Below are 26376 nucleotides of genomic sequence, written 5' to 3'. Positions count from 1 at the left end.
ATAAAGAACCACTGCTACGTTAGATATGCTGAGAAACCCCATAGTAGCATAATCACCTTATGTTAGAAATAAGGATAAGCATTTGAAGAAGAAAAAGGTCATGGTTTATGTACTCTCTTTTTTCTATCTTTTTTATTTGCTCATTTATTATTAAAAAATCATATCAATTCAATTACATATAAGCTCTAAGAAGGTCTAGCAGTTGAAAATTGTTATGTCTGTGTATTGGTTTCCTAGGGCTGCTGTAATGAAGTACCACAAACTAAGTAGCTTAAACGACCGAAATTTATTGTCTCAGAGTTCTGGAGGCTAGAATTCTGAGATCAAGGTGTCAGCATAACTGTGTTGCCTTTGAAGGTGCTAAAGAAGGATCTGCCCCAGGTCTCTCTCCTAGCTACTAGTAATTCCTTGGTTTGTGACAGCATAACTCCAGTCTTCCCATGGTGCTCTTTTCCTGTGCATTCCTCTGTGTCCAGATTTCTCCTTTGTATAAAGACACAGGTTGTATTGCATTAGGGGCCTACCCAGTTACACCTGCAGTGACTCTGTTTCCAATAACGTCACACTATGAGGTACTGGGGGTTAGGATTTCAACATATGGGTTTTAAGGGGACACATTCAATTCTTAACAATCTGTTACGTATTTCAAGTTGTTTAAAAAGAGGATCTTTTATCATTGAAGCACTATCAACAAAAGATTATTTCATTTCCTTCTGTTCATGGGTATTTCTTTGCCTACTGAAAGCTAGTATCTCTTCCTATGGACTATATCTCATCCCTTAACTCTTGAAGGATTTTCCTCTTGCAGTTATTCCTTCTTTCACCTGTATTTTTTACCTTCTCCCTTCTTACTGAATCATTCTCATCAGTCTTTAAACCTGTTCAAGCTTTTCCATCGAATATACACACACACCCCATCTCAATCCTATTAGCTACTATTCTTCATTCTTGGAAGAAGCTTGCATTTTGACAAGTGTGTAGCTGGTAACTCCTCATTTCTCCTTCATCTTCAGTTTGCTTCTGAGCCCACTGTAATCTGAATTCTGCTTCTAACATACCACCTGAAACTGCTTTGGTACAGTCCACAGTGACTGATGTTTTTGATAAACCCTCACTTTACTTCATCTTTGCTGCATCCAACATCATCGACCTCCCTCTCTTTCTTAAAGATATTTCCTGTCTTGGCTGTTATAACACCAGGCTTTCCTCATTGTCCCCTTCTTCATTTTCAGTTTTCTTCACAATCACTTCATCTTTCAATTATTGATTGTTCTACTACATCAATATATTGGTAGTTTCCAAATTTCATTTCCTGACCACATCTCTCTCTCTTTGAGCCCATGCTTACGGAGCCAATGCATACTATATTTCTTCAGCTGGATGTTACAAGGGACCTTGAAATTAAACTTGGTGTCTTTCCTTCATCTTAAATTCGTCCACCTCAAATTGTATTTGCTCTTAAACAGGAATGAGCGATACTTACATCCTCTGAATAGACCTGCCAGAAACTTAACGTCATCTTTGACTCTCTCCTCTCATCTTTCCCTTCCACTCCACACATTTCTGGTAGAGTCCACCTTCTAAATAGCTTTCAAATCCACTCCTACAGCCCCACTTTAGTTTAAATTCGAACGATTTCTTACATCAATTACTAAAACAGCCCCTTATCTGTCTCTAGTCTTGGTTCCATCCAGCCCATTCTCCATACTGTACCCAGAATAAGCTGCATACACTTAATTCTGATCATACCCTTTCATGGCTTGAAAGTTCTTTATTGATATACCAAAACCTTCTGAATTAAACTTTATTCATTATCATGGCAAAAATGACTTTTATGATTTGGTTCTCAAGTGTCTCTTTGTATATACCTCTCCACACCCTTGTTCTGAAATACTTGTTCCCCAAACTCTTGCAATTGTTTTCTCTGCCTCCAGGAGTTCTAAAGGTCCTGCATTTGAAAACACTTGCCTTTCTTTTTTATTTATTTATTTATTTTTGGTCATTTACCAGTTCCTTCTACCATTAAGATTCTGGTTTGATATTTCTTTCTCGAGAAAGCTTTCTCTGACTGTGCTATCTTAGTGTATATATGTATTTGTTTTCTAGCTCTATGTGGCAAATTAATACAGGTTGCTCCCACTATTCAAAAGTAGAGCATTCCTGTGAAACCCTTCATAAACCTAAATGGCATCAAGCAAAGAAGCAATTACCTTAGCCCACATCCTGATAACAGATGCACACAGTAAATCGAGATAAAGCACAGATGCTTACAGACACAGTTCAAAGCTATGGCAGCCTGATGCCAAGATGCTGAATATAGTTCCCGGGGAAGGAGCTTAGCAGTTCTGCCCTTGCTGCTTGGGGTCCACACTGCCTCTGTAACATCACACTGAAAAATAAATGCTGAACATCGTTTGCCCTTTTCACCTTTTTTTTGTAAAAGTGAAAATTCTAATTCTAATTCAGGCAAAAATAAATTATAGAATATATGGGACTGGAGTCAGCTAACTGAATTTGGGACAAATTAACCAAATATTCATGTATCTAGATCTAACTTTCCAAATTTAGAAAATAAAAGTAGAATAAGGTAATTTTTAAGGAACTTTTATATTTGTATTTCTGATTCTCCAGTAGCTTATATAATGAAAATATAAATATTCCTTTTACACATTGAAATGAGCTATTTTAAAAATTAGCTTATATATTTTTATACAACTGTAATGAGTCATAATTTACACTAATTCTAACAATTTGCAGTTTGTCCATATATCCTGGTCATCTCTATAACAAATCATCTCAAAACGTAATGGTTTAGAACTATACTTTTATTGTGTTCACATTTTTTTAAGTCAGGAATTTGGAAATGATTCAACTCAGGCAGTTATGGTGGGATACTGGTTGGCACTTTGGTCACCTAAAGACTCCACTGGGCTAGATATTCAAGATGGCTCACTCTCATGGCTGGCAATTGATTGTGTGTTTCCTTAAGAGGCTGTGAAAGGAAGTGAAATGTAGCTTGTACTTCTCAGCATGACTGCCCTGTTCTTTCTGCAAGGGAGGAACCTGAGAAGAGCATTCTAAGAGACCAGTCCTGGAAACTAAAATCTGATATAGCACTGAGAATCACTCAATTACTTCCATTGTATTCCCTTGGTCAAGCAAGGCCATAAGACCAACCCAGATCCAAGGAGAGAGCATTAGATTCCATCCTTCATTAGGAATAGTAGCAAAGGATTTGTAGCCACCTTTAATCTACCATACTATGAGTTCATATTTATGAGTAATTATCAAATCAGGAAATATAGGGCTTCCCTGGTGGCGCAGTGGTTGAGAGTCCACCTGCTGATGCAGGGGACATGGGTTCGTGCCCCGGTCCGGGAGGACCCCACATGCCACGGAGCGGCTGGGCCCGTGAGCCATGGCTGCTGAGCCTGCTCATCCAGAGCCTATGCTCCACAACAGGAGAGGCCACGGCAGTGAGAGGCTCGTGTACCGCAAAAAAAAAAAAAAAAAAATTTAGGAAATATAGAATTGAATTTTAGTCCTAGAATTAATTATACTTGACTGAGAAACAGGATGCCATAATTATTCAGTTATATTTTTCATAAGTAATATGCATTTAAATAAGCACAAGGTTAACTTGCTTACATTAGCATAAGGGTTAATGGAATAACCTTATTTTAAAAACCAAGATACTAAAATCCTGTTAATTCTACACATCAATAGGATTTCTAACTCAATAGATCATCCTATCAAATATGTCCGAGAATTTTGCAAATATATTGAGTGAATATTGATTCATCTGAGAGTAGCATTCGTTTTAGTAAGTGTTGTTTAAGGGTTTTCATCTTATGTGTTAGAAAGATACTTGTATGAATTTTGCCACATGTACATATAACAATTAAAAACAAAACTCTAGGTAACTGTGATTCATTTGCAAAGGCTTTCATAGAGGATTTTATAAATTTGCTTCTGATGACATACAATGAATACTTACTATGTTATTCCATAAATAAGTGCAAATGATATATTAGCATCTACCTGGTTTAAAGCTGTGAGATTAAAAACTTGAAAAAGCTTCCCAGGGAAAAAAATCAGAGAATTTAGTAAAATGAGCATGATTTGGGAAAGCCAAGTTTCTTTACAATTCCTATTAGCCACAATATAGGTAAATCTTCACTTTAAATGAATTCATTGACAAAATATTAATATACAAAAATATTGCTGCTAATTATTCAATAAAAAAAACAGTTGGAGTAGATTCTGGCTGAGGCTCAGATCCCCTTTCAATAAAGGGCTCACTACCCAGCTGAAAGTCTTATGGTTAGCTGACTGTCTCCAGCTGAAGTCAAGCTCATCGCTTGGTAGCGTGAGACAATGAATAAAATGACAGCAGCTGAGATCTAGTTCTTGAGGCAGCTCCCAACCAATGACTGAGCAGGGAGTGGTACAAGAGCCTCCCCACTTTCCCACCACCCGGGATTCCTCTCCTAGGCAGTCTTGGCGCCGGAGCTCCTCGTTTAGCTGGCAGAGGATTTGCCAGGTATGAATCATGGTCCTGTGTCCCTCTGCCCAATTCTGATTCTTCTTTTCTTTTCACATGGATTTATTCTTTAATAAACCTTTTGTACTCTTAACTCTACTTCAGTATTTGTTTCCTAGAGAAAATGTGACAGTATTTTATTTTATGAAGGGAGTTAGTTTTTCTTAAGTGGGATATTAGGCAAGACTGGGAATATAAGCAGTAATACAGTAGAGGTTTTTTGTTTTGGGTTTTTTTTTTTTTTTTTTTTGCAGTACGTGGGCCTCTCACTGTTGTGTCCTCTCCCGCTGTGGAGCTCCGGACGCGCAGGCTTAGCGGCCAAGGCTCACGGACCCAGCTGCTCCGCGGCATGTGGGATCCTCCCGGACCGGGGCACAAACCCGCTTCCCCTGTATCGGCAGGAGGACTCTCAACCACTGCGCTACCAGGGAATCCCTACAGTAGAGTTTTTGTCATCAGATAGTTTATAGTCTGGTGTTATCAACCTCCATGATAATGCCCATGGGTCTCAAAGAAGTTAATTAACTAGCACAAAGCCACAGAGAGGGTTCATGGTAGTACCAAGGATTTGACCTTAGATGTCTCTGATTCCAAGGGACATGGTGATTTTCTTACCTACCTTTTAAGCCTGCAAAATTTTTCTTTGCATTATGGAGCAAGCTAAGCTTTTTTACCATTAACATTGTAACATGTAATATTTAGAATCTATGAAAATAAATATTAAAATGTTGGGTATAAACTCTACCCATGAAAGCCCATGATTTAGGGAAGAACAGGACTACTATGAAATAAAAGGAACAGACAGAGATAATTAGTACATCCCAATCAGCTGGCTGTCAGCAAATGAAAGGCGGTATTAGTAAATTGGAATCATATGTTCTATATTGCTTAAAATAGAAACAAATTAACACCATGAGAACCAGAATAAACACTCTGTTTATTCTAATCCATTAGCTGTTTTCTCCCTTGCCAGCTCAGGTAAGGTTAACAGCTTCAGAAAAAGTGGGAATTCTCTTATTTATACTGTTTATCTGCTAAGTTATGGGAAGCAAACGTGGATTTAAACATCTTTTGTGTGTCAGTTACAATGCTTGGTGCTGGTAATATGCTAGTGAAATAGTCTATCTGCTCAAGTGGGTTAGGGAAACTAGTCTAATGAGGGAAGGAAACAAGCAAACAACACTTGAAGTATTAGTACCGTATGAAATGATGTATGATTTAGATGCTATGGAGCATGCTGTCACCCTCAAGGGAAACATAACTCAGCCAACAAGGGAAGGCTCCCTGCTGGAATAAGGAATAATGCTTGAAATGCCTCCTAGATCATGAGAAATTGTGGGAGATAGAGAGATGCAGTGTAACCCAGAGATGTGCATGTGTAAAACAAGGAGACATGAAACAACATTCTGCAGCTCGATTCTGTAGGAATGAGCCCTGGTTGTAAGAAAGTTGGAAATGAAAAACTGTCACTCCAGAAATATGCAAGTAGTTGAGAATGAAAGGCACCGTATGCTATGCTAAAGAGTTTTGACTTTTTTTTTCCCTAAAGTGATTAGCTGTTACATTAAGAAATGATGTAATTAATTCCCAGTTAGGAAGATATCTCTGGCAGATGGGGAAGGTGATAGACATAGAACCAGTTCAGAGGCTTAACTGCAGTAAGTCAGATAAGAAGCAATGGATACCTAGAGTAAGTCTGTGAGGAGTAGAAAGGAGTGAGTTCAAGAAATACCAAGGAAACAGATCAAAGAATTGGGTACCAGACTGGGTTCAGAGTGAGTGTGAGCTAAGAGTATGGGATGCTTTTCTAGCTATTTTAGGAAATAAGAAGATAATGAGAGAAACAACTAGAAATGATTTTTGAAGTAGGAGAAGATGTTGAGATGAAGTTTGAGTTGGAATGTCCATGGGAAAATGCTGAGTGTATGCTCAGGAAGTAGTTCTTTTTGTGGGTTGAAGCTTGGAAGATAAGTCTAGATTAAGCATTTGTTAGGTGAGAGTTTCCAGTGTAGAGTAATAGAGGTCATGGATGTGGATGTATTGTGTACATGGGGACGGTAGCTGAATGTTCATGCAGAGTGACAAGGTGAAATACCCAGAGACAGAGCTCTAGTGAAAGGGACAAATGTTACAGAGATCATTAAAAATAAAGACTATAACATGGCCATTCATTTGAGAATTAATATTTAATTATACCAGGAATAAATGGTAGGTAAACTATCTCTTTTGAAGTATAATTATTTTTATTCCACTGATTATGTATGCACAGGAATGGGAGGACAGAATTTAGGATGAATCCCTGATTTCTGTCTTAGACAACTAAATGAACAAAGAGAAATCAAAAGGAAAGGCTATCAGAAAAAATGTATGTGTATATATCATATATAGTATAGTATCTTTGGATACATTAGTTTGTTTTGCAACATAGAGTATATTATGAAAAGTATCAGACTGTAGAGGAAATTTCAGTTTTATTAGTCATGCAATTATCTCCCACTGCATGAAGCTAACTTATCAAGAGCAAAGTGAAAGGTCTAAGCGTATTATGCCACCTCTTTGATGTTTTATAGGATATAATGAAAGATGAATGCTCAATGCTGAAGCTGCAGCTGAAAGAGAAGGACGAACTAATTTCCCAACTTCAGGAAGAACTGGTAAGTGTGAACAATGTTTGGCCCATGGGTGTATTTTCCTTGCAAGGTTATTTGCTATAAACCCTACAACTTATTTTATTAACACTAAAATTATTAGTGATTTATAAACTGTTAGTGATTCAATCTGATTATCACTTTAAAATCCTACAGTAATGAAGATTTAACAGTGTGAAAAAGAGAATGTTTTATAATATATATTGAACTTTACATAATTCCAGAAACAGATTACTGACCCAGGATTAGGCATTTCAGTTGTACCTATCAAAAATCGTGAAGGCTAAGGCCACACTTTATTTTGTAAAGTGCAAGATTTAGCTCCATACTGCCATACCTAGCAACACAATCATGTAATATGAAGCAAAGTCCTCAATAATTTTGCTAACAAAAGCAAATTTTACTTTTACATAAAGGTACCAAAAATGCATTAACCTAATGAGATGTTTTGTTAATACATATATAAACATATATGTATTATGGGATATTATATAAATCCCAAATTATCTAAAAATTATACAAATATATGAAATGTATAGTTCATGTTTTTAGGGTGTTTTTTAGATGTGACATCATAAATGTATTAAATCATACTTTCATAGCATGAAAACACATTTGGTAGGTAACAAGAATAGCAGTGGGCATTACTTTTTAAAGTATGTGTTCTCAACATATATATATACATATATATGAATAGTATTTTGCAATATAACACATTTGATCTGGATAGAAATAAAAAATGAGTTCTCCAAAACAAAAATGAGGAAGTAATGAGAAATTTAAAAAAATTAATCGTTCTTAAGAATACCAATAAAATAAAGACATACTATAGAATAAGAGGCCCTGACTCATTATCAAGATCAAAAAATAAACCCTAGTCAATAATGTTCTCTATGATGATTTCATATTTGACTACATTAACAATGTATTATGTAATTATTAAATAAATTAAATGACAAAACAGATTTTATAGACCATCAAGCTTTTGAGAACTTTTCTGAACATATTAGCGAGATAGCATACAAATTTAGAGTCTACTTTATTGACTCTTGACAACTGACAGCAGTTTTACTGAAACTTGACCTTTAGACTGTGTTTCATGACTGGGTTTGATGCTGATTATTGGTCCCATGAGCATATTATTGTCACCTTAGAAACCCATTGACCCATATCTATTACTTAAGATAGTAATAGAATTACAGACAAAAGGAACATGTCTTACATTACTGGGAATAACCTTTTATAAATAAGTAATTATTTATAATATGAACTTTATTACATAAAGAAAACATTACTATATATAACTATAGGTATGTATTATGTAATCGAGCTTTATCTTTGAGTTGACTAAAATATGTAGATATTTATGAATGGATGCCTAGAATTATTAGTTTTAACACAGCAGAAAATGTATTCACTTTGCCAGAAAATGCATATTTTGGATAATTAACTCAGAAGTGTTCATTTTTTCCCCCAACATTAGTTATGATCAGATTTAAAACTAAGCCTATACAAGAAATCAGACCTTCATTTGTTGAATGAAATGAGAAAGAAAATGATTACTTCCAGAGCCAATGTTACATAGCTATAATTAAGATAATTTAGTGCCCCTGCCTCCAAAAAAGTCCTCTGTTGGTTGATCTAGTAAAATGAGATGCAAGTGTTTCCTTTTGCTTGGTTTTTGTTTTAAACTTGAATTACCCAAATTGACTTCTTAGCTTCTAAAATTTCCCAGGTAACAATCAAGGTAGCATTTTAATTTTGTGCTATGTAGTTTGCATAGTCATCTTAAATAGTTTAACAAAGGAGAGTGTTAACTTTTGAAAATAGTTTGTTTCATTAAAGAAAACTGTATCTAAAGAAAAAAGTGTATAGGTGATTTAGGAATTTAAGGAAGAAGAAATATTGTTAAAAGAAAAAGTCATCATTAAAACTTGACTTGGAGCATGGACAAGGTGGCAATCACATAAAAGTAATATAAACCACTTAGATCCATTGAAAATTAGTTCCTAGTATTTCTGATTCTGATAATAAGTGACTTGTGACATTCTGACAAAGTAGACATTAAATTTAACATTTTCAAATTTAGATAGGTAAAGTTTAAATTTCAAAACATTTTAGGAACCAGTTTCCTGTACCCTGCTATAATCACAATCTGTAAGAATTTATTTTAGTTTTATTATGGGTTTCTCATTTCTTAACCACTGCTATTATCATAAGCAGTTTACCCACATATACACTATAAATCAAATTTAGATGTAATTATACCAATAAAGAATTTATATCCAACTTATTTTAATATAGTTTATTTAGCCTCACTTTGATATTTTCAGTTTAAAGTTTGTGCAGTATGGGGTTGGCGGCAAAAGAAGTTTTTATACCACTGAAAATTTTTTTTATTGAGGTAACATTGGTGTATAACATTTTATGTTTCACGTAGGCAACATTACATTTCTGCTTCTGTACAGACTACAGCGTCCTCCCCACCAAAAATTTAGTTTCCATCTGTCACCATACAGTTGATTCCCTTTATTCATTTTGCCCTTTCCCAGTGCTTCCTCCCCTCTGGTAACCAATACTCTGTACTCTGTATCTATGTATGTTTTTGTTTGGTTTGGTGTGTGTGTGTGTGTGTGTGTGTGTTTTGTTTTAGTTTTTTGATATTCCACATATAAGTGAAATCGTATGGTATTTGTATTCTCCATCTGACTTTTTTTTTTACTTAGCATAATACACTCTCAAGGTCCATCCACATTATCATAAATGGCAAGATTTCATCTTTTTTTTATGGCTGAGTGGTATTCCATTGTGTATCTTCTCTACTCATTCGTTCATTGATGGACACTTAGTTTGTTTCCATATCTTGGCTATTGTGAATATAATGCTGCAGTGAACATAGGGGTAAATTTATCTTTTCGAATTAGCGTTTTCATATGCTTTGGATAAATACCCAGAAGTGGTGTTACCAAACTCAGGTTTGGCTGCTCGCCGCTCAAAAGCTGATAATCCAAGGGGCAAGGGTCAATAGAAAGGAAAGGTGCTTTAATCAGAAAAGCCTGCAATCTGGGGAGAAGGTGGACTACTTGCCCTGAGACCAACTCCAAATATTCTGCTCAGTCATGACAGTTTTTAAAGGGGGGAAAGGGGGAAGAATCTCGGTGAATTGTCGAGGCAGAAGGTTGGGTTCTGCATCATTCTCCCTTGCGTGCAGACTGTCTGATAGTCTTCAGATGTTATCTTGCCTGTGTGATCTGCCTGCAGGATTGCTAAGGGGGCTGTGGCAGGTAGAGAGCTACTCATTTTTTAACTGCTAAATTTTTCATTCTTTTTATCCACGAAAAGAATCAACAGGCATAGTGTGCATGTAGGAGAGCATAAGTCAGGAGTTAGGTTAAATTGCCTACTGATCTCATTCCTATGATAAGGTTCTCTTAAAGTGAGAGGGGAACAGAAATGGGCAAACAGGAAGGGGGCAGAAGAGCTGCTTTCAGTGGGATAATTGGAGCATATGGTAGTTCTATTAACTTTTTGTGCACTCTCCATGCTGTTTTCCATAGTGGCCGCACCCACTTTCATTTCCACCAACAGTGTATGAGAATTCCCTTTTCTCCACATCCGGCCAACAATGTTGTTTCTTGCCTTTTTGATAATAACCATTCTAACAGGTGTGAGGTAATAACTCATTGTGGTTTTGATTTGCATTTCCCTAGTATTTGGTGATATTGAACTTCTTTTATTGTGCCTATTTGGACATCTGTATATCTTCTTTGGAGAAATGTCTATTCAGCTTCTCTGCCCATTTTTACTTTTTTTTTTCTTTTTTTTTTTTTTTTTTTTTTTTTTTTTTTTTTTTTTTTTTTTTGTGGTACGCGGGCCTCTCACTGTTGTGGCCTCTCCCATTGTGGAGCACAGGCTCCGGACGCGCAGGCTCAGCGGCCATGGCTCACGGGCCCAGCCGCTCCACGGCATGTGGGATCTTCCCGGACCGGGGCACGAACCCATATCCCCTGCATCGGCAGGCAGACTCTCAAGCACTGCACCACCAGGGAAGCCCTCTGCCCATTTTTAAATTGGGCTGTTTTATAATATTGAGTTGTATGCATTCTTTATATATTTTGGATATTAACCCCTTATTGGATATATGATTTGTAAAGATCTTCCCCCATTCAGTAGCTTGTGTTTCATTTTGACGATTTTCCTTTATTGTGCAGGAGATTTTTAGTTTGATGTAGTCCAATTTGCTTATTTATCCTCTTGTTTCTAGATATGTCTCCTCAGGCAAGGGAAAGATATTGCTATGACCAATGTCAGTGTTTTGCTTATGTTTTCTCCTAGGATTTTTATGGTTTCAGGTCTTACATTCAAGTCTTTAATCCACTGTGAGATGATTTTTGTGTGTGGTGTGAGATAGTGGTCTAGTTTCTTTTTTTGTACATGGCTGTTCACTTTTCCTAGTACAATTTGAAGAGACTATCCTTTCTCCATTGTATATTCTTTGCTTCTCATCATAAATTGTGTCCATGTACAGGTGGATTTATTTCTGGGCTCTCAATTCTGTTCCATTGATCTACATATCTGCTTTTCTGCCAGCACCATGCTGTTTTGATTACTATGGCGTTGCAGTAGTTTGAAATCAGGAAGTGTGATAACTCAAGCTTTGTTCTTTATTCTTGGGATTGCTATGGCTATTCGGGGTCTTCTTTGGTTCCATGTTAATTTTAGAATTTTTGTTTTATTTCTGTGAAATGTCTTGGGATTTTGATAGGGATCACATTGAATCTGTAGATTGCTTCAGATTATAGGGACATTTTAACAATGTTAACTTTTCCAATTCATGAACACAGAATATGTTTACATTTGTGTCTTCAATTTCTTTCTTTTAACCTCTTTGGTTAAATTTATTCCTAGGTATATTCTTTTGTTATCTTACATGGAATTGTTAATTTCTTTCTGCTAGCTCATTGTTAGCACACACAAGTACAACAGATTTTTATGTTGTACCCTACAGTCTTATTGTATTTGTTTATTCCTAACTTTTCTTGTGGAGTCTTTAGGGTTTTCTGTATATAAAAATCATGTCACACACAAATAGTGACAGTTTCACTTCTTCCTTTCTAGTTTGGATGTGTTTTATTTATTTTTCTTGCCTAATCGCTCTGGCTAGATTCAATAATATGTTGAATAAAAGTTGGTGAGAATAGGCGTCCTTGGCTTATTCTTGATTTTAGAAGGATAGCTTTCAGTTTTTCACCATAGACTGCAATGTTAGCTCTGGGTTTGTCATGTATGGCCTTGATTATGTTGAAGTATCTCTTCCTTCTATAACCACTTTATTGAAAGTATTTTTTTATTATAAATATGTATTGAATTTTGTCAAATGCTTTTTCTGCATGTATTGAGATGATATGGCTTTTATCCTTTTGTTAATGTACTGTATCATATTAGTTTTTTTGGGTTTTTTTGGTTGTCTTTAGCGGGTGTTAAACTACATTTCCAGAATAAATCCCACTTGATCATTGTGTGTAATCATTTTAATGTATTATTGTATTTGGTTTGCTAATATTTTGTTGAGGATTTTTACATCTATGTTCATTGGAGATATTGGCCTGTAATTTTCTTTTTATGTGTCTGATTTTGATATCATTTGGTAAGATGAGTTAGCATGCATTCCTTTCTCTTCAATGTTTTGGAAGAGTTTGAGAAGGATGAGTATTAAATCTTAATCTTTGGTAGAATTCAGCTGTGAAGTTGTATAGTCCTGGGCTTTTGTTTTTTGGGAGGTTTTTGATTACAGTTGCAACTTCTGCACTGGTTGTATGATTTGAAGAATGTGTCCTTTTATTCTCGGTTGTCTTCTGTATTTCTGTGGTATCTGTTATCATTTCTCCTTTTCTGATTCTATTTATCAGGGCCTTGCTTTTTTCTCAGTGGATCTAGACTTATAAATTTTGTTTTTCAAAGAACCAGCTCTTAGTCTGAATCTTTTGTATTGTCTTTTTAGTCTCTATTTCATTTATTTCCACTCTATTTATTTCCTTCCTTCCACTGATTTGGGGCTTCATTTGTTCTTTTTCTAGTTCCTTTAGGTATACGATTAGATTGTTTGAGGTTTTTTTTTCCCTATTTCTTGAGGAAAGCCTGTCTTGCTATAAACTTCCCTCTTAGTACCACTTTTGCTGCATCTTATAGATTTTGGCATGTTGTTTTCATTTTCATTTGCCTTCAGGTATTTTTTTTTTTTAATTTATCCTTTGATTTCTTCATTGACCCAATAGTTGTAGCATGTTGTTCAGTCTTCACTTATTTGTGACTTTTCCAGATTTCTTCTTGTAGTTGATTTTTAATTTCATAACATTATGATTGGAAAAGATGCTTGATATGATTTCAATATTCTAAGTTTATTGACCTGTGTCTCAACATGTGGTCTTTCCTTGAAGGTTCCATGTATAGTTGAAGAATGTGTATTCTGCTGCATTTGGATGGAACATTCTGTACAAATCTATCAAATCCAATTAGTCTAACATTTCATTTAAGGCTGTTGTTTCCTTGTTGACTGGATGATCTATCCATTCATGTGAGCGGGGTGTTTAAAGTCCCCTACTATTATTGTATTGCTGTAAATTTCTCTCTTTAGGTCTGTTTATAATTGTTTTATATATATATATATATATATATATATATATATATAAATGATACAGCTGTTTTTTAAATTTATTTATTTATTTATGGCTGTGTTGTGTCTTCGTTTCTGTGCGAGGGCTTTCTCTATTTGTGGTGAGCGGGGTCTGCTCTTCATTGCGGTGTGTGGGCCTCTCACTGTCACGGCCTCTCGTTGTGGAACACAGGCTCAGTAGTTGTGGCTCATGGGCCCAGTTGCTCCACGGCATGTGGGATTCTCCCAGACCAGGGCCCGAACCCGTATCCCCTGCATCGGCAGTCAGACTCTCAACCACTGTGCCACTAGGGAAGCCCTGTTTTATATATTTTAATGCTCACATGTTAATTACATATATATTAATAACTGTTACATCTTATTGATGAATTGTCCCCTTTGTGATTATGTACTGTCAAATCTTTCTCTCATTACCCTTTTTGTCTTGAAGTCTATTTTGTCTGAGTGTGGCTATACTTGCTTTCTTTTGGCTGCCATTTGCTTGGAGTATCATCTTTGATCCTTTCAGTTTGAGCCTATGTTTGTCTTTAGAGCTGAGATGTTGCCTGGAGGCAGCACATACTTGGATCTTGTTTTTTAATCTATCCAGACGCTCCCTTTTGATGAGTTCAGTTTATTTACATTTAGGGTGATTATTGATGAGGACTTAGTACTGCCATTTATCTTTTGTTTTATGGTTGCTCTATCTCCATTGTTTTCCCTTTTGTTTCTGTAGGACATTTTAGTTTGATGGTTTTCTATGATGTTTTTTCTCCATTTTCTTTTGTTTCATGTCTCTGCTCTAGATTTATGTTTTGTAGTTACCAAGAGGTTTGTATAAAATGTCTCATAGATAGAATAGTCCTTTTTTCTGCTAATAGCATCTTAATTTGCCTATACAGGTTCCATCCTTTTCCTCTTCCCCTTTTCTGTTTTTGTTGTCTCAAATTATCCTTTTTTATGTTGTGAGTTTGTTACCAAATTAAAGTAGCTATGTTTTTTCCACCGTTTTAACCTTTATGCTATAATAAAGTATTAAAAACCTATTCTGATAGAGTTGCAGTTTTCTGATTCTATCACCTTACTCAAAGTTGTGTGTGTGTTTTGTCATCTTGTTTGTGGTAGAAGAGCTCCTTTTGACAGTTACTATAAGACAGGTTTAGTGGTGAACTCCCTCAGCTTTTGTCTGGGAAGGTCTTTAATTCTCTTTTATATCTGAATGAATGATAAATTTTCTAGATAGAGAGTTCTTGGCTGACAGTTTTTATCTTTCAATATTGAGTATGTCATTCCACTCCCTCCTAGCCTGTGGAGTTTCTGCTGAGAAGTCTGCTGATAGCCTAATGTGGGTACCTTTGTAAGGAACCTTTTTTCCTTTATTCCCTGACTGCCTTTAAAATTCTTTCTCTGTCATTGACTTCTGACAGTTCTAATATAATGTCTTGGAAAAGGTCTTTTTTGCACTGAGGTAATTAGATGATCTCTTAGCTTCATGGGCTTGTACATTCAGTTCCTTCACCAGGTTTGGAAAATCCTTAGCTATTACTTCTTTAAACTCTCTGATCTCTTCTTCTCCTTCTGGGATACCCATTATCCTAATATTTTCCCTTCCTAATAGAGCCAGCACTTATAGAATTTTCTCATTTAAAAAAAATCTTAATTCTTTTCTACTTGTATCATTTCTAGATATCTATCTTCAAGCTAGTGAATACTCTCCTCCATATAGCCTGTTCTATTTCTAGTACTTTCTAAATGCATTCTTCATCTCATTTATTGAATTCTTCTGCTCCAGAATTCATGTGGTTATTTCTGAGTTTCAGTCTCTTTAGTAAAGTATTCCTTCTCTTCATTAATTTTCTTCCTGAGCTCCTTGAACTGCCTTTCTGAGTTTTTTTCTTGTGGCTCGTTGAGTTTCTTCCTGAAAGCTATTCTGAATTCAATCAATTAGATTACAGTATTCCATGCCTTTAAGTTTGGTTTCTGTAGAATTTTCACTTTGATTTTTGTTGTACAGTGTTACTGTGGTTCTTCAAGGAGCTTGAGTTCTTACTATGCCAGCGCTTTTGTAGTAGCAGACACCTTTCTTTAGGTAAAGCTGTTTTTTTTTTTTTTTTTTAAATTGATTCTAATGATTCAACAGGTTAGAAATTAGAGGCCTTTCCTATTTTTCAGTAAGTGGTACTAGAGCACAAGCTGCTTTGGTTTCTGTTACCTGAGCTGCCTTTGGTTATCTATGAGAATGGGTACTTACACTCTCCACCATGTTTGTCAGAAGTGTCACCCAGTGCCCTCAGTATTATTTGCGTCTCTGCGGGCATTGCTGCCTTGCTGTTGTGGTGCTACTGGTGCCAATATCTGGGGCACTGGGCTGGTGGGGTCTTCTGTTGAGTCTGAATCACAGGCTCTGATGCCTCATGGGGAGGAAGTGAGTTGGGGGAAGAGCCCAGATCACATGGGTGCCTCTGTCATGTCTGGTATCATCAGGCTCAGGGGCTCTGCTGCTGCGGGCAGGGGGTTGGGAGGCCAGAGTCATGGGGACTTCTCTGGCTAAAGGGATGGGGGCGCCAGCCTTGCTGCTACTGCCCAGTTACCTGTGGTGACTGGTGCCACTGGGGCCAGGAGGATGGAGTCTTGTCCCCTGTCTCCCCTATTGTTACCAGCTTCTCTGGGGCTGTGGGCTCAGGCACCATCTCCACTGTTCCCTGGGTCCTGCCACCTCTGTGTTCCAGACCACCCACCTTTAGGTGTACAGATGTGTGTAATTATCTGGCCTCCTGTTTTTGTTGGGCAGAGGTATGTTTTGAGTTATGGGTGTTTTACTGACTGTAGATTAAAGGGAAGAGACCAAAAAAAAACTTGCTTCATCACAATGATGACGTTACTCCAAAAGAGATGTTTTTAAAGGCAAGATCTTTAGTTAATTTTTTATCTTGTAGAGCAGGGTTCCTCAACACCACTGTTGACATTTGGGTCAGATTGTGCTTTTATAACTGGTCCTGTGCAATGTCAGATATTTAGCAGCATGCCTGACCTCTCCCCTCTAGATGTCAGTCGTACCCTCTAGACAATGCCAGATGTCCCTGGAGGCAGATTTGCCCCCAGTTGAAAACCATTGCTTTAGAGGTATATTATACTACAGTCCCCAGTTAGATGTTGATCCAATATCATACAATTTATCTGTTGGTACTCAGTAAAAAGTTCTGCAGAAGGGCTGGATCACTCTTTTACTATCACATAAATAGCTATTTGAATGCTCTTTTAGGCCACTAGGGCTGCCATAACAAAATACCATAGACTGGGTAGCTTAAACAGAAATTTATTTTCTCACAGTCCTGGAAGCTAGAAGTCCAAGATCAGAGTGCCAGCATGGTTGGGTTCTGGTGAAAGCTCTTTTTGGCTTACAGATGGCTTATAGCTGTGTGCTCATGTGGTTTCTGCTGAGTGCATGTGCATGGAGATGAGGAGAGGGAGAAAGGGGGTGTAAGTTTTGTTTCTTCTTATAAGGGCACTAATCCCATCATGAGGACCCAGCCCTCATGACCTCGTCTAAGCTCGCGCATCTCCCAAAGACCCCTATCTCCAAATACCATCGCATTGGGTGTTAGGGCTTCACCATATAAACTTGGGAGAGATGCCATTTAGTCCATAGCACATACTCTTCATGTTCATTTCTATTTAATATTAGCAAGTAAAAATGTGGACAAAGAAGTCTATTATTTTTCAAGCATTAAATGTGCATTTCAAACATCATTCTTTCTCTACTGTGTGACCTCAGAATTATTACCTTGGTTCTTTTCTTTCTTGCTGGGTAGGTGGACTTTACAAAGCACAAATATTCTTAGAAACTCAATTTTTATTTTAGATTATATATTGATATTTGAGCAAATTATCTACATTATTTACTGAATTTATAACATGAGTGTATTTTGTAGTCATACTTTCAGTTTATCCCTTTCTATTCTTTTAAAAAATAAAACATAGTGGTTTGTATCTTGGGAATAATTTCAAGATGCTTGAAATTTTTATCCCTGAAATTTGTGTGTATCATTTACATCAGTGAGATTTACTGAGTTTTTTTTTTAACAGATAATCATTTGTACATTTTAGGATGTCTAAGGGGATATTAAATATTAGAATATCAGAGTGTTCTAGGGTTGTATATGTGGTGGGGCAAGTAATTGGAGAAAACGAGGGATATAGTCTTTAGGCAAGAGTTTTTGGCATGATAAACAGGAAGGAACTAGCTCTTATGTGGGACATTTACTCTCAACTGCTTTGTAATAGAACAAAATCTCCTGCACTGCTATGAGGTAATGTGAAGGGCACTTGCTAGCCATATCTATGTGACATGGGCTATATAAATAGTATTTTTTATTTTGATAATTATACCTTGTATTGGTTTTACAAAACGTGTCCAAAAAAATTTGGAATAACTCAAACAACATTTGAAATTATCTCCTCAACTTTAAGACCTCTTTCGCATTAAATGAGATCTTTAAAATGATTTCACTTCTCTTCCCTCCCTTAGAAACTTATATGAATTTTACTGAGCTTGTTGAGGACTTAATGATTTTACTACTTTTAGTTGGTTTTCCCTTGAAACTTTTTTTCTTTCAAAAGAATTATTTCTGACTTATAAATACATAGTGACAATATTTTTTATTAGATTTAAATTATGTATAGTATAAGATTTATTATTACAGGTCACTGTTTCCACTCCTCTTGATCTTTCTCCATTTTATGGACTCTTCTGATTCTTTTATGGCTTGATTAGAATCCTTTCCCAAATATTAAGATGGGGTATTAAATATGTAGTCTCTAAATCTTTGAATATCTCTTTACTTTGAAAGATGAAGGATACTGCTGTAGATTGAATTGTGTTCCCCAAAATTCACATGTTGAAGTGCTAATCTCCAATGTGACTGTGTTTGGAGTATGCTTTTAGGAGGTCATTAGGTTAAATGAAGTCATAAGGGTAAAGTCCTAATTCAGTAGCATTAGTGGGCCTTGTGAGAAGAAGAAAAGAGAGGAATCTCTCTTTCCATGCATGGGTGCTGAGGAGAGTCCATATGAGCATACAGAAAGAAGGCAGCCATCTACAAGCCAGAAAGAACTCTTGCTAAAACCTGACCATGCTGGCACCTTGTTTTTTTGTTGTTCACGTGTCATTGTGTCATATAATATTTCTATTGCACATGAAGTGGCCTGTCCTTCATGTTTTGCTTCCTAAGGTCTTTGTTCCTCTTAAGATCCACTATTATTTTCTTTTGCTTATTTCTCAGTACTAGGGTAAAAGTTATGAAAAATGTAACCCTCAAATAGTCAGAGGCCCACTAGAATCTGCTTCTGCTGGCTGGTGACAACAAACAAATTTGAAGGATATTGGACATACACTCTCAGGTTTCCTCAGTTACAAATGGTAGAACACTGTTGGCCAATCTGGGTGGCTGCTCTGCAGTTTTCCCAGCCAAAAATATTCTGTAGATGCTCCTAGAATAAGAAATCAGTAAAGTATCACCCTCTGGCAAGGTTGGATATTTTCCATCAGTACTGTTCTCTCCAGAACCTTTTGATTTTTCATTCTTGCCCAGGCATATTAACTGCTAGTCTCATTGGCTCCAGTTAAGCCCAGAAGATAACAAAGTCTCGAGCTTGCTCTCTTCTCCCAACACCCATCAGAACCTGAATTCTTCCACATGTGCCTCAGTGAGCTTTACTTTCCTGCCCCAGTCACTGCTTCACCTCGGGAGAAGTTAGTGTCAACTTGGGAGAAGATAGTGTCAGAAAACTGTGTTCAGGATACCATCTTCTCTTGAGACTTTCTTCATGCATCCTTTAAACAAACCCAAAATGGTAACTGTATTATGCAGTCTCCCCCTCCACAATTTACTTCTTAGCAAAAGTTCAGTGACAGCCACATTACATGAAGCCCCAAGGCATGTACCAGGTTTGGTCAACTTTATTTTGGGTTAGAAAATAAAAAATAGAGAAAAGGAGGAATTTCTTCAGTTCATCTGTCTATAACCTTACCTTTGTTTAACTTGAAGAGGAAAGTGAGCCAATATAGTGATATTAAATATTAGGATATAAGTATCTAGCCTCATTGACTATGTAACTGGATGTAGCTATTATTTTCTTCTTCTGGCCTCAATTTTTCAATTGTCAATACCATAATATTAAAAATAGAAACTGACTATTCACCAAAGGTGAATTTGGTAAATAATGTATTTATATAGCTTCAGTATCTATTATAATGTATATTTACATGGCTATATATTTATAAAATTAAGTGGTGGGAACTGTATATGGTATGAATATGATATAAAAATATAGGTGCAAAGAAAGTGTATAATTTCTTTAGGTAATATGAGTATTGTTTCTATTATGAAATTTGATAGAACTTCATTTTAATAACAAATATATATTTTACAATCAGAAAAAATCAGACATATCTGTTTGGAAAAGAAGAATTTGAATAGAGTTTAGTGGTTTTCATCCTGTGGTTTTTGTGGGTTGGATGTCTTAGTCTGTTCAGGCTGCTGTAACAAAATATCATAAACTAAGTGGCTTAAACAAGACACTTTTAGAGTCCCAGTAGCTGGAAATCCAAGGTCAAGGTGCCATAGATTCAGTGGTGAGGGTTTCCTTCCTGCTTATGTCTTCACAAGCCTTTCCTTGGTGCATGCACAGAGAGCAAGAGAGGGTATGGGTTGGGGAGGGCAGAGAGACCTTGTGATTCTTCCGCTTTTGTAAAAAGCCCTAATCCCATCATGAGGGACTCAAGTTTATGACGTAACCTAAGGCTAATAACTTCCCAAAGCCTCCACCTTCAAGTACCAACACTTGAGGGTTAGGACTTCAGCATATGAATTTGCGGGGACATATATGTTTAGTTTGTAAGAGGGAAACATGAGTCTCAGTGAGGTCTTATGGAATTCAACTCCTCATCAGCCTCTTAATGACAGCAGTTATAAATGTACTGTGTTTTTAATATCATAATTCTCTATCAGATTCTAGTTAACAAAATGTCACATCTAAGAATAAAAATCAACCAAACCCAATAACCCAGACAAGATGACTGCTAAGGTCTACGGTGAATTATTACATCAGAGTGGAAATGAAATGAAACAGTGTGACATACACTTCACTGAGAATTTTTCAACACATTGACTGGGCAGGATATTAATTGAAAGCATGGAAAAGAACCAACATTCAGAGTCAGAAATGAGTTTTTCTTTTAAATATAATTAAATATTTGGATATGTATTTATACATGTTTATTATGTAGAATATATTGAACTTTTTAATATTAGAAATACCTCTCCCACTCAGCTCAAAGATCTGGGGATTTCATAAATTTACATTTTAAGATACTTAATATATAGGTATAGGTTTAGACCAAAAATCTAAACATATGGCTAAAGTAAGAATACTTAATCAGAATCAATTATTATAATAGCAATTTAAAATAATTGCATATTAACCTTAAGTTTAACTTCAAGTATATTATTTAATGATGCAGAGCAGAGAAATATTTTTCTCACTGAAGAGTAAGTTTGATTTTTTAAGCTGTTTAGTGAAGGTCACGTTGAAGACTACATTGTAATTTTATTGTTAGTATGAAACTGAGGAACACTGTAAATATCACCTTCGGGTGCCTAAAATAAATCAGAGAGATCATAAACATTGATGGTGAAGTGTACCCTTGTGTCTTGTGGGGACAGATTTTCTTAAATTATTAATCTTGTAAATGGTTTGAGAAACCTTATAAATGGTTTTTACACTATGGCTGAAAAGTGTGCCCCATATATCAGAAATTGAAGAAAGTCTATTTGGTATTTATGGTTTGATTCAAAATATTTTTAAATGAGTTGAAGGAACCTACAAATAAAAATGTTAGTTGGCTCTAAGACTGAAGAGTGAATTTTAATTTTCCTAATTAGAATCAGTATACCATGCTACAAATTTCCTGTTTTGTTTTGCCAGTAATTTGGATGCCTGTTACTCCATCACATATTAAATGAAGTCATATGTAATTAGAGAAGTAAATTACCTGTAATTTATGATTCTAAATTTTTATAACCTACCATTCCAGACTCTTCTCTCTCAAAACTTTTATTCATTTTCTAGCTGATTCAGAATAGAACGCTGATTCAAAATAGAAGCATCCAATGTAACTTTTATACAGTATGTTTCTTTAAAACCATATATTTCTATTAAAAAGGCCAGTTTAAATGGGTCATCCAAAAGCAAAAAGTTTTCTGGGCAGAAAGGTTTGAGCATTGTCTAAGAATATACTTTAATACTGTCCTCATTAAAACAACAAAAAGTAAAGTAAAACAAAACAAAAATACTTCCCACATTTGTCTTCATAATCTTCCTCTGTTTACCAACTTAGCTTTCACTGTCTTCTGATGAGTATTGACTGTTATCAGTTGCCTTAACTACAACATGTTTCTAGGCCAGTCAGTAAGGGAGTGCATTGAGTGTGGAATACTCAAAACAATAATAAAACTAAGTCATCTGTATTTACTATGACCATAGGCCTACAATTCTAAAAGTGTCAGTAATGAGACTACTGAAAAGATATTATAGATCTGAATTCTAATTTAGTAGCTCCAAGTTATGACTGGGTTTTACATTTTACACACACAGTTTAAAATTTTTCAGTTATTACATTTCTATTACTTATCCTTTGATAAACATTGTATTTTTAAAGGAAAGTTAATTGGGAGAATTTTTAGTTATAGCATTGAAACACACACCAAGATTAACAGTTCAGAATCACCCAAGCTTTAAGCTCAGTGTTTCTAACCCCTCTGGTACTACATATTCATGTATTCAACAATAAATTCAAAACTAGCGATGAGAGAATAGTTACTGTAAAGATGAAATAATGGACCTTTAGTTACTTCAATTCTGACATTTGATGTAACCATTTGGTAGTTTTATTTAAGACTTAAATAGAATGAGAACTGGGAGGTATATATTTTTTGGGGAAATACTTGTGAATTTTAGTTCATACATTAAATATTTTACTGAATTTTAATATCTGAACTTTTGAATTCTAAACTTTTTTTTAATTGTACGTTTCATTTTAATGTCTTTAAAACTAATGCTAATAAGGTACATCAGGGCATAATTTAGTAATTACCTAAATGTATCTTTGCAGACTCTTAAAACTTTTAAACATCATGTTTACAATTCAATACAACAGTTTTAACTAGCTGCATTTTTTATGGTCATTACTAATATTCATTTTATATTATGATCATTACATAAAGTAAGTTTTTCTTAGTGAAGAGGCTTTTAAAAATGTGTTCCAGGTATCCAGTATAGTAGTGCTGACCTAAAACAAATAGAGTGCCAGTTTTTTTTTGTTTTTTGTTTTGTTTTTTTTTTTTTTTGCTGTACGCGAGCCTCTCACTGTTGCGGTCTCTCCCGTTGCGGAGCACAGGCTCTGGACGCGCAGGCTCAGCGGCCATGGCTCACAGGCCCAGCCGCGGCATGTGGGATCTTCCCGAACTGGGGCACGAACCCGTGTCCCCTGCATTGGCAGGCGGACTCTCAACCACTGCGCCACCAGGGAAGCCCAGATTGCTAGTTTTTTATCCAGGGAAAATGTGTTTATTCGAGATCAGCAAAGAATTACCACTCGGGGTCTGCAATAGTGGCGAGCCAAGTGCAAGTATCCCCCAGCAAGGAGAGAACTCTTTTAGAGCGGGAGAGGAGGAAGCTGGGGGGGTGGGGGCTGTATTAAGCAGAGTCCATTGGAAGAACTGCGAGTTCACAGCGTAGTGGCTTTCCGTAGGCTGAATTGGTAGTCGCTCTCTGGCTGAGCTCTTCCCAGGAAAGAAGAGGAAGTCTTTCTGTTGGGTCCTGCTGTGGTTGTAGAGCCCCTCCTTCTTGCCTCCCAATTCTATTTCAGTTGAGGTTTCTGTTAATTTTTATAGTAGGTACACTCCTGAGTTTAACACTTCTTTCTCCTGCAAGGTAAAGACTAACTCAAAAGCCAGATCACTTTAAAAGTTTTAAAAAGTGAGATCCCTTTTTATTAAACCTTCTTTGTTCTAGTGGAAAGCAAATATTGAAAATAAGTAAACATAAACAATCATTTATCTCCAGTCTTTTAAAACTCCATTAACTTTATTTAAATGTAAGCTAAACTCTCAGCTCATTCGTTAACATTTAAATACCAAAGTATGGGGCTTCATAAAGACCCTTGTAGAACTGATGAATTTTGAAAAATGGAAGGCAATTAAAGAAATGAAAGTATAGCATTAAATGTAATCAGTTTACTATGCCTAATGAAAAGGGGGACTAAAAATAAAAGACTAGGGCTTCCCTGGTGGTTAAGCGGTTAAGCATCTGCCTGCCAATGCAGGGGACACAGGTTTGATCCCTCGTCCAGGAAGATCCCACATGCCGCTGAGCAACTAAGCCTGTGTGTCACAACTACTGAACCTGCACTCTAGAGCCTGTGAGACACAACTGTTGAGCCCGTGTGCCACAACTACTGAAGCCCACGAGCCTAGAGCCCTTGCTGCACAACAAGAGAAGCCACCGCAATGATAAGCCTGAGCACCGCAACGAGGAGTAGCCCCCACTCGCCGCAACTAGGGAAAGCCCGTGCGCAGCAACGAAGACCCAATGAGGCCAAAAATAAATAATAAAATAAATAAATTTATTAAAAAAAATTTTTTTAATTAAAAGACCAAGAAATACATATAGCTAAATAGCACTTTATCAAGAATCTGAAGAGAAGAGTAAGTAATTTTGATTAGGTTTAAAAACGTATTCAGAACTCAAATTGAATAAAATTTTATGCTCTTAAACTTTAATAACAGAATAACTCCTACTTGATAAGAGAAACGTTCTTTTTGCATTAAAATCTTATCCTGAATTCATCTTAAAAGTAATTCCCCACTTGCTCTACATTCTATTGTAATCTATGGTATTATTTCATGCCAGTAATTTTAAGATAGAATTTTATAGGCCCATGGCTGATTTCCATAAGAACAGACAGCTGTAAGTACTTTTAAATCCTCTTTCTTGCTCATATTTAGGAAACATTAGGGACAGAAAAGAAATAGATTAGGTATACTTAAACATTATTAAAATGTCAGGCTACTTTCTCTTTTTCAGGCGAATTAATTGCATATATTCCAGAAAAGGCTTATCTCAGCAGTAATTACTCTCCTCGTCAGGTCTGTGAGACAGATGTACAGTGTGAATATGACAATATCCTATGATACATAATGGGGATTATCCTCAAGTTCCTTACACACTGCAGTACCCTGATGAAGACCTGCCAAAAAAGATAGTCTTTAATATTCTACTGCACTTGCCTTGGCAATCTTACATATTTGTTTAAGTCTTTATCATGAAATGTTGTCATATTGTAGTTTGGTATGGTTACGGGGAAATAATTGTGGTATAATTTAAATGCCAATATGAAGGTATTTTACCTTAAAGACATATGTAAGTTTTAAAAGAAACATGAAGCCATGTTATGGCCAAATTAGGCATGTAGCTGAAATTTATATATAAAGTTGTTAGATATTTTTAGACTTTTATAATTTATTCTATAAGGGATGTCATACAACTCAGTCTTCTCTTCATTCTTTTATTCTTTTATTATACCAATTGCTTATAGTAATTTACCATGTAAAATATGTAAGTAGTCAATGGGATATAAAGATAGCCAAAAACTTAGAATTAGGGAGGAAAATATATAAACCATGCTCCCAAATTCCTGAAGAAGTTAATAATATGCAAAATAATAGTGTGTCTGCATGTATGTTGTATTTGTGTGTAAATACGTGTATATAAATGTAAATAAATTACATATGTAAAACATTTATATATGTAACATATGTAGTAATCTACTTCATGATAGTGTCTTTAAACATTTGAAAGCCAGTCTGAGCTAGGGTCTTTGACTGCAGCAGGGGTTAAGCAGATAAAGAAGTTGAGTGGTCTCTCTCAAGGAGCCAACATTCAAATAAGGGAGACAGGCATAAACAAATCATTTCAGTTAAAATAGCTATAATTTACTGAGGTCCTACTCTTTGACACATGCTCTGAATGCTTTAGGTTTATTGACTTGAGTTTTTAATAATAAAATTGAGAAGTACTGATCTCAGGTGGCCTCAGCCTGCAGTGGCTTGAAGCAGGATTTCAGTTCCCAGCCTGAGACTGAGTTCGGGCTGTTGCAGTGAGAGTGCTGAATCCTAGCCACCAGACCAGTAGGGACCAGTGGCCAGTGACAAGGCTCTCGCCTGTCAGCTGTGTAGAAGTGAATTTTCACATAGAGATTGGAAGTAGTGAAACAAGTGAAGTGTTTATTAGGAGGAAAAAGAGTATGTGTGGATAGACACACAGGTGGGCTCAGAGAGAGTTGCACCCTCATGGTCATCTGAATCACATTTATCAGGCATGTCTTCTGGGTTTCCTTTGGCCAATCATCTTGCTTTGCCTGGTTCTAAGTCCATAATTGGTATATCTCAGGGCCCTCCGCTGTATGCGTGTGC

At 36.1% G+C, this 26376-nt stretch overlaps 1 protein-coding gene across 2 annotated transcripts in view; it reads left to right on the top strand.

Annotated features, from left to right (window-relative positions):
• CCSER1 (coiled-coil serine rich protein 1) overlaps positions 1-26376 on the top strand; it is a gene marked incomplete at both ends in the record, with an annotated part of 1070022 nt that overhangs the window by 430541 nt on the left and 613105 nt on the right. For both annotated transcript variants that reach the window (XM_079713141.1, XM_079713142.1), the window contains one exon: positions 7114-7197. In XM_079713141.1, coding sequence (XP_079569267.1) covers positions 7114-7197 — 84 coding nt within the window. The remainder of the gene's footprint in view (positions 1-7113; positions 7198-26376) is intronic.

Source organism: Hyperoodon ampullatus (assembly GCF_949752795.1).
Source record: "Hyperoodon ampullatus genome assembly, chromosome: 1".
NCBI lineage: Eukaryota > Metazoa > Chordata > Mammalia > Artiodactyla > Ziphiidae > Hyperoodon > Hyperoodon ampullatus.
The sequence above is the reverse complement of the archived record's forward strand: the minus strand, read 5'-3'. Positions and strand labels throughout refer to the sequence as shown.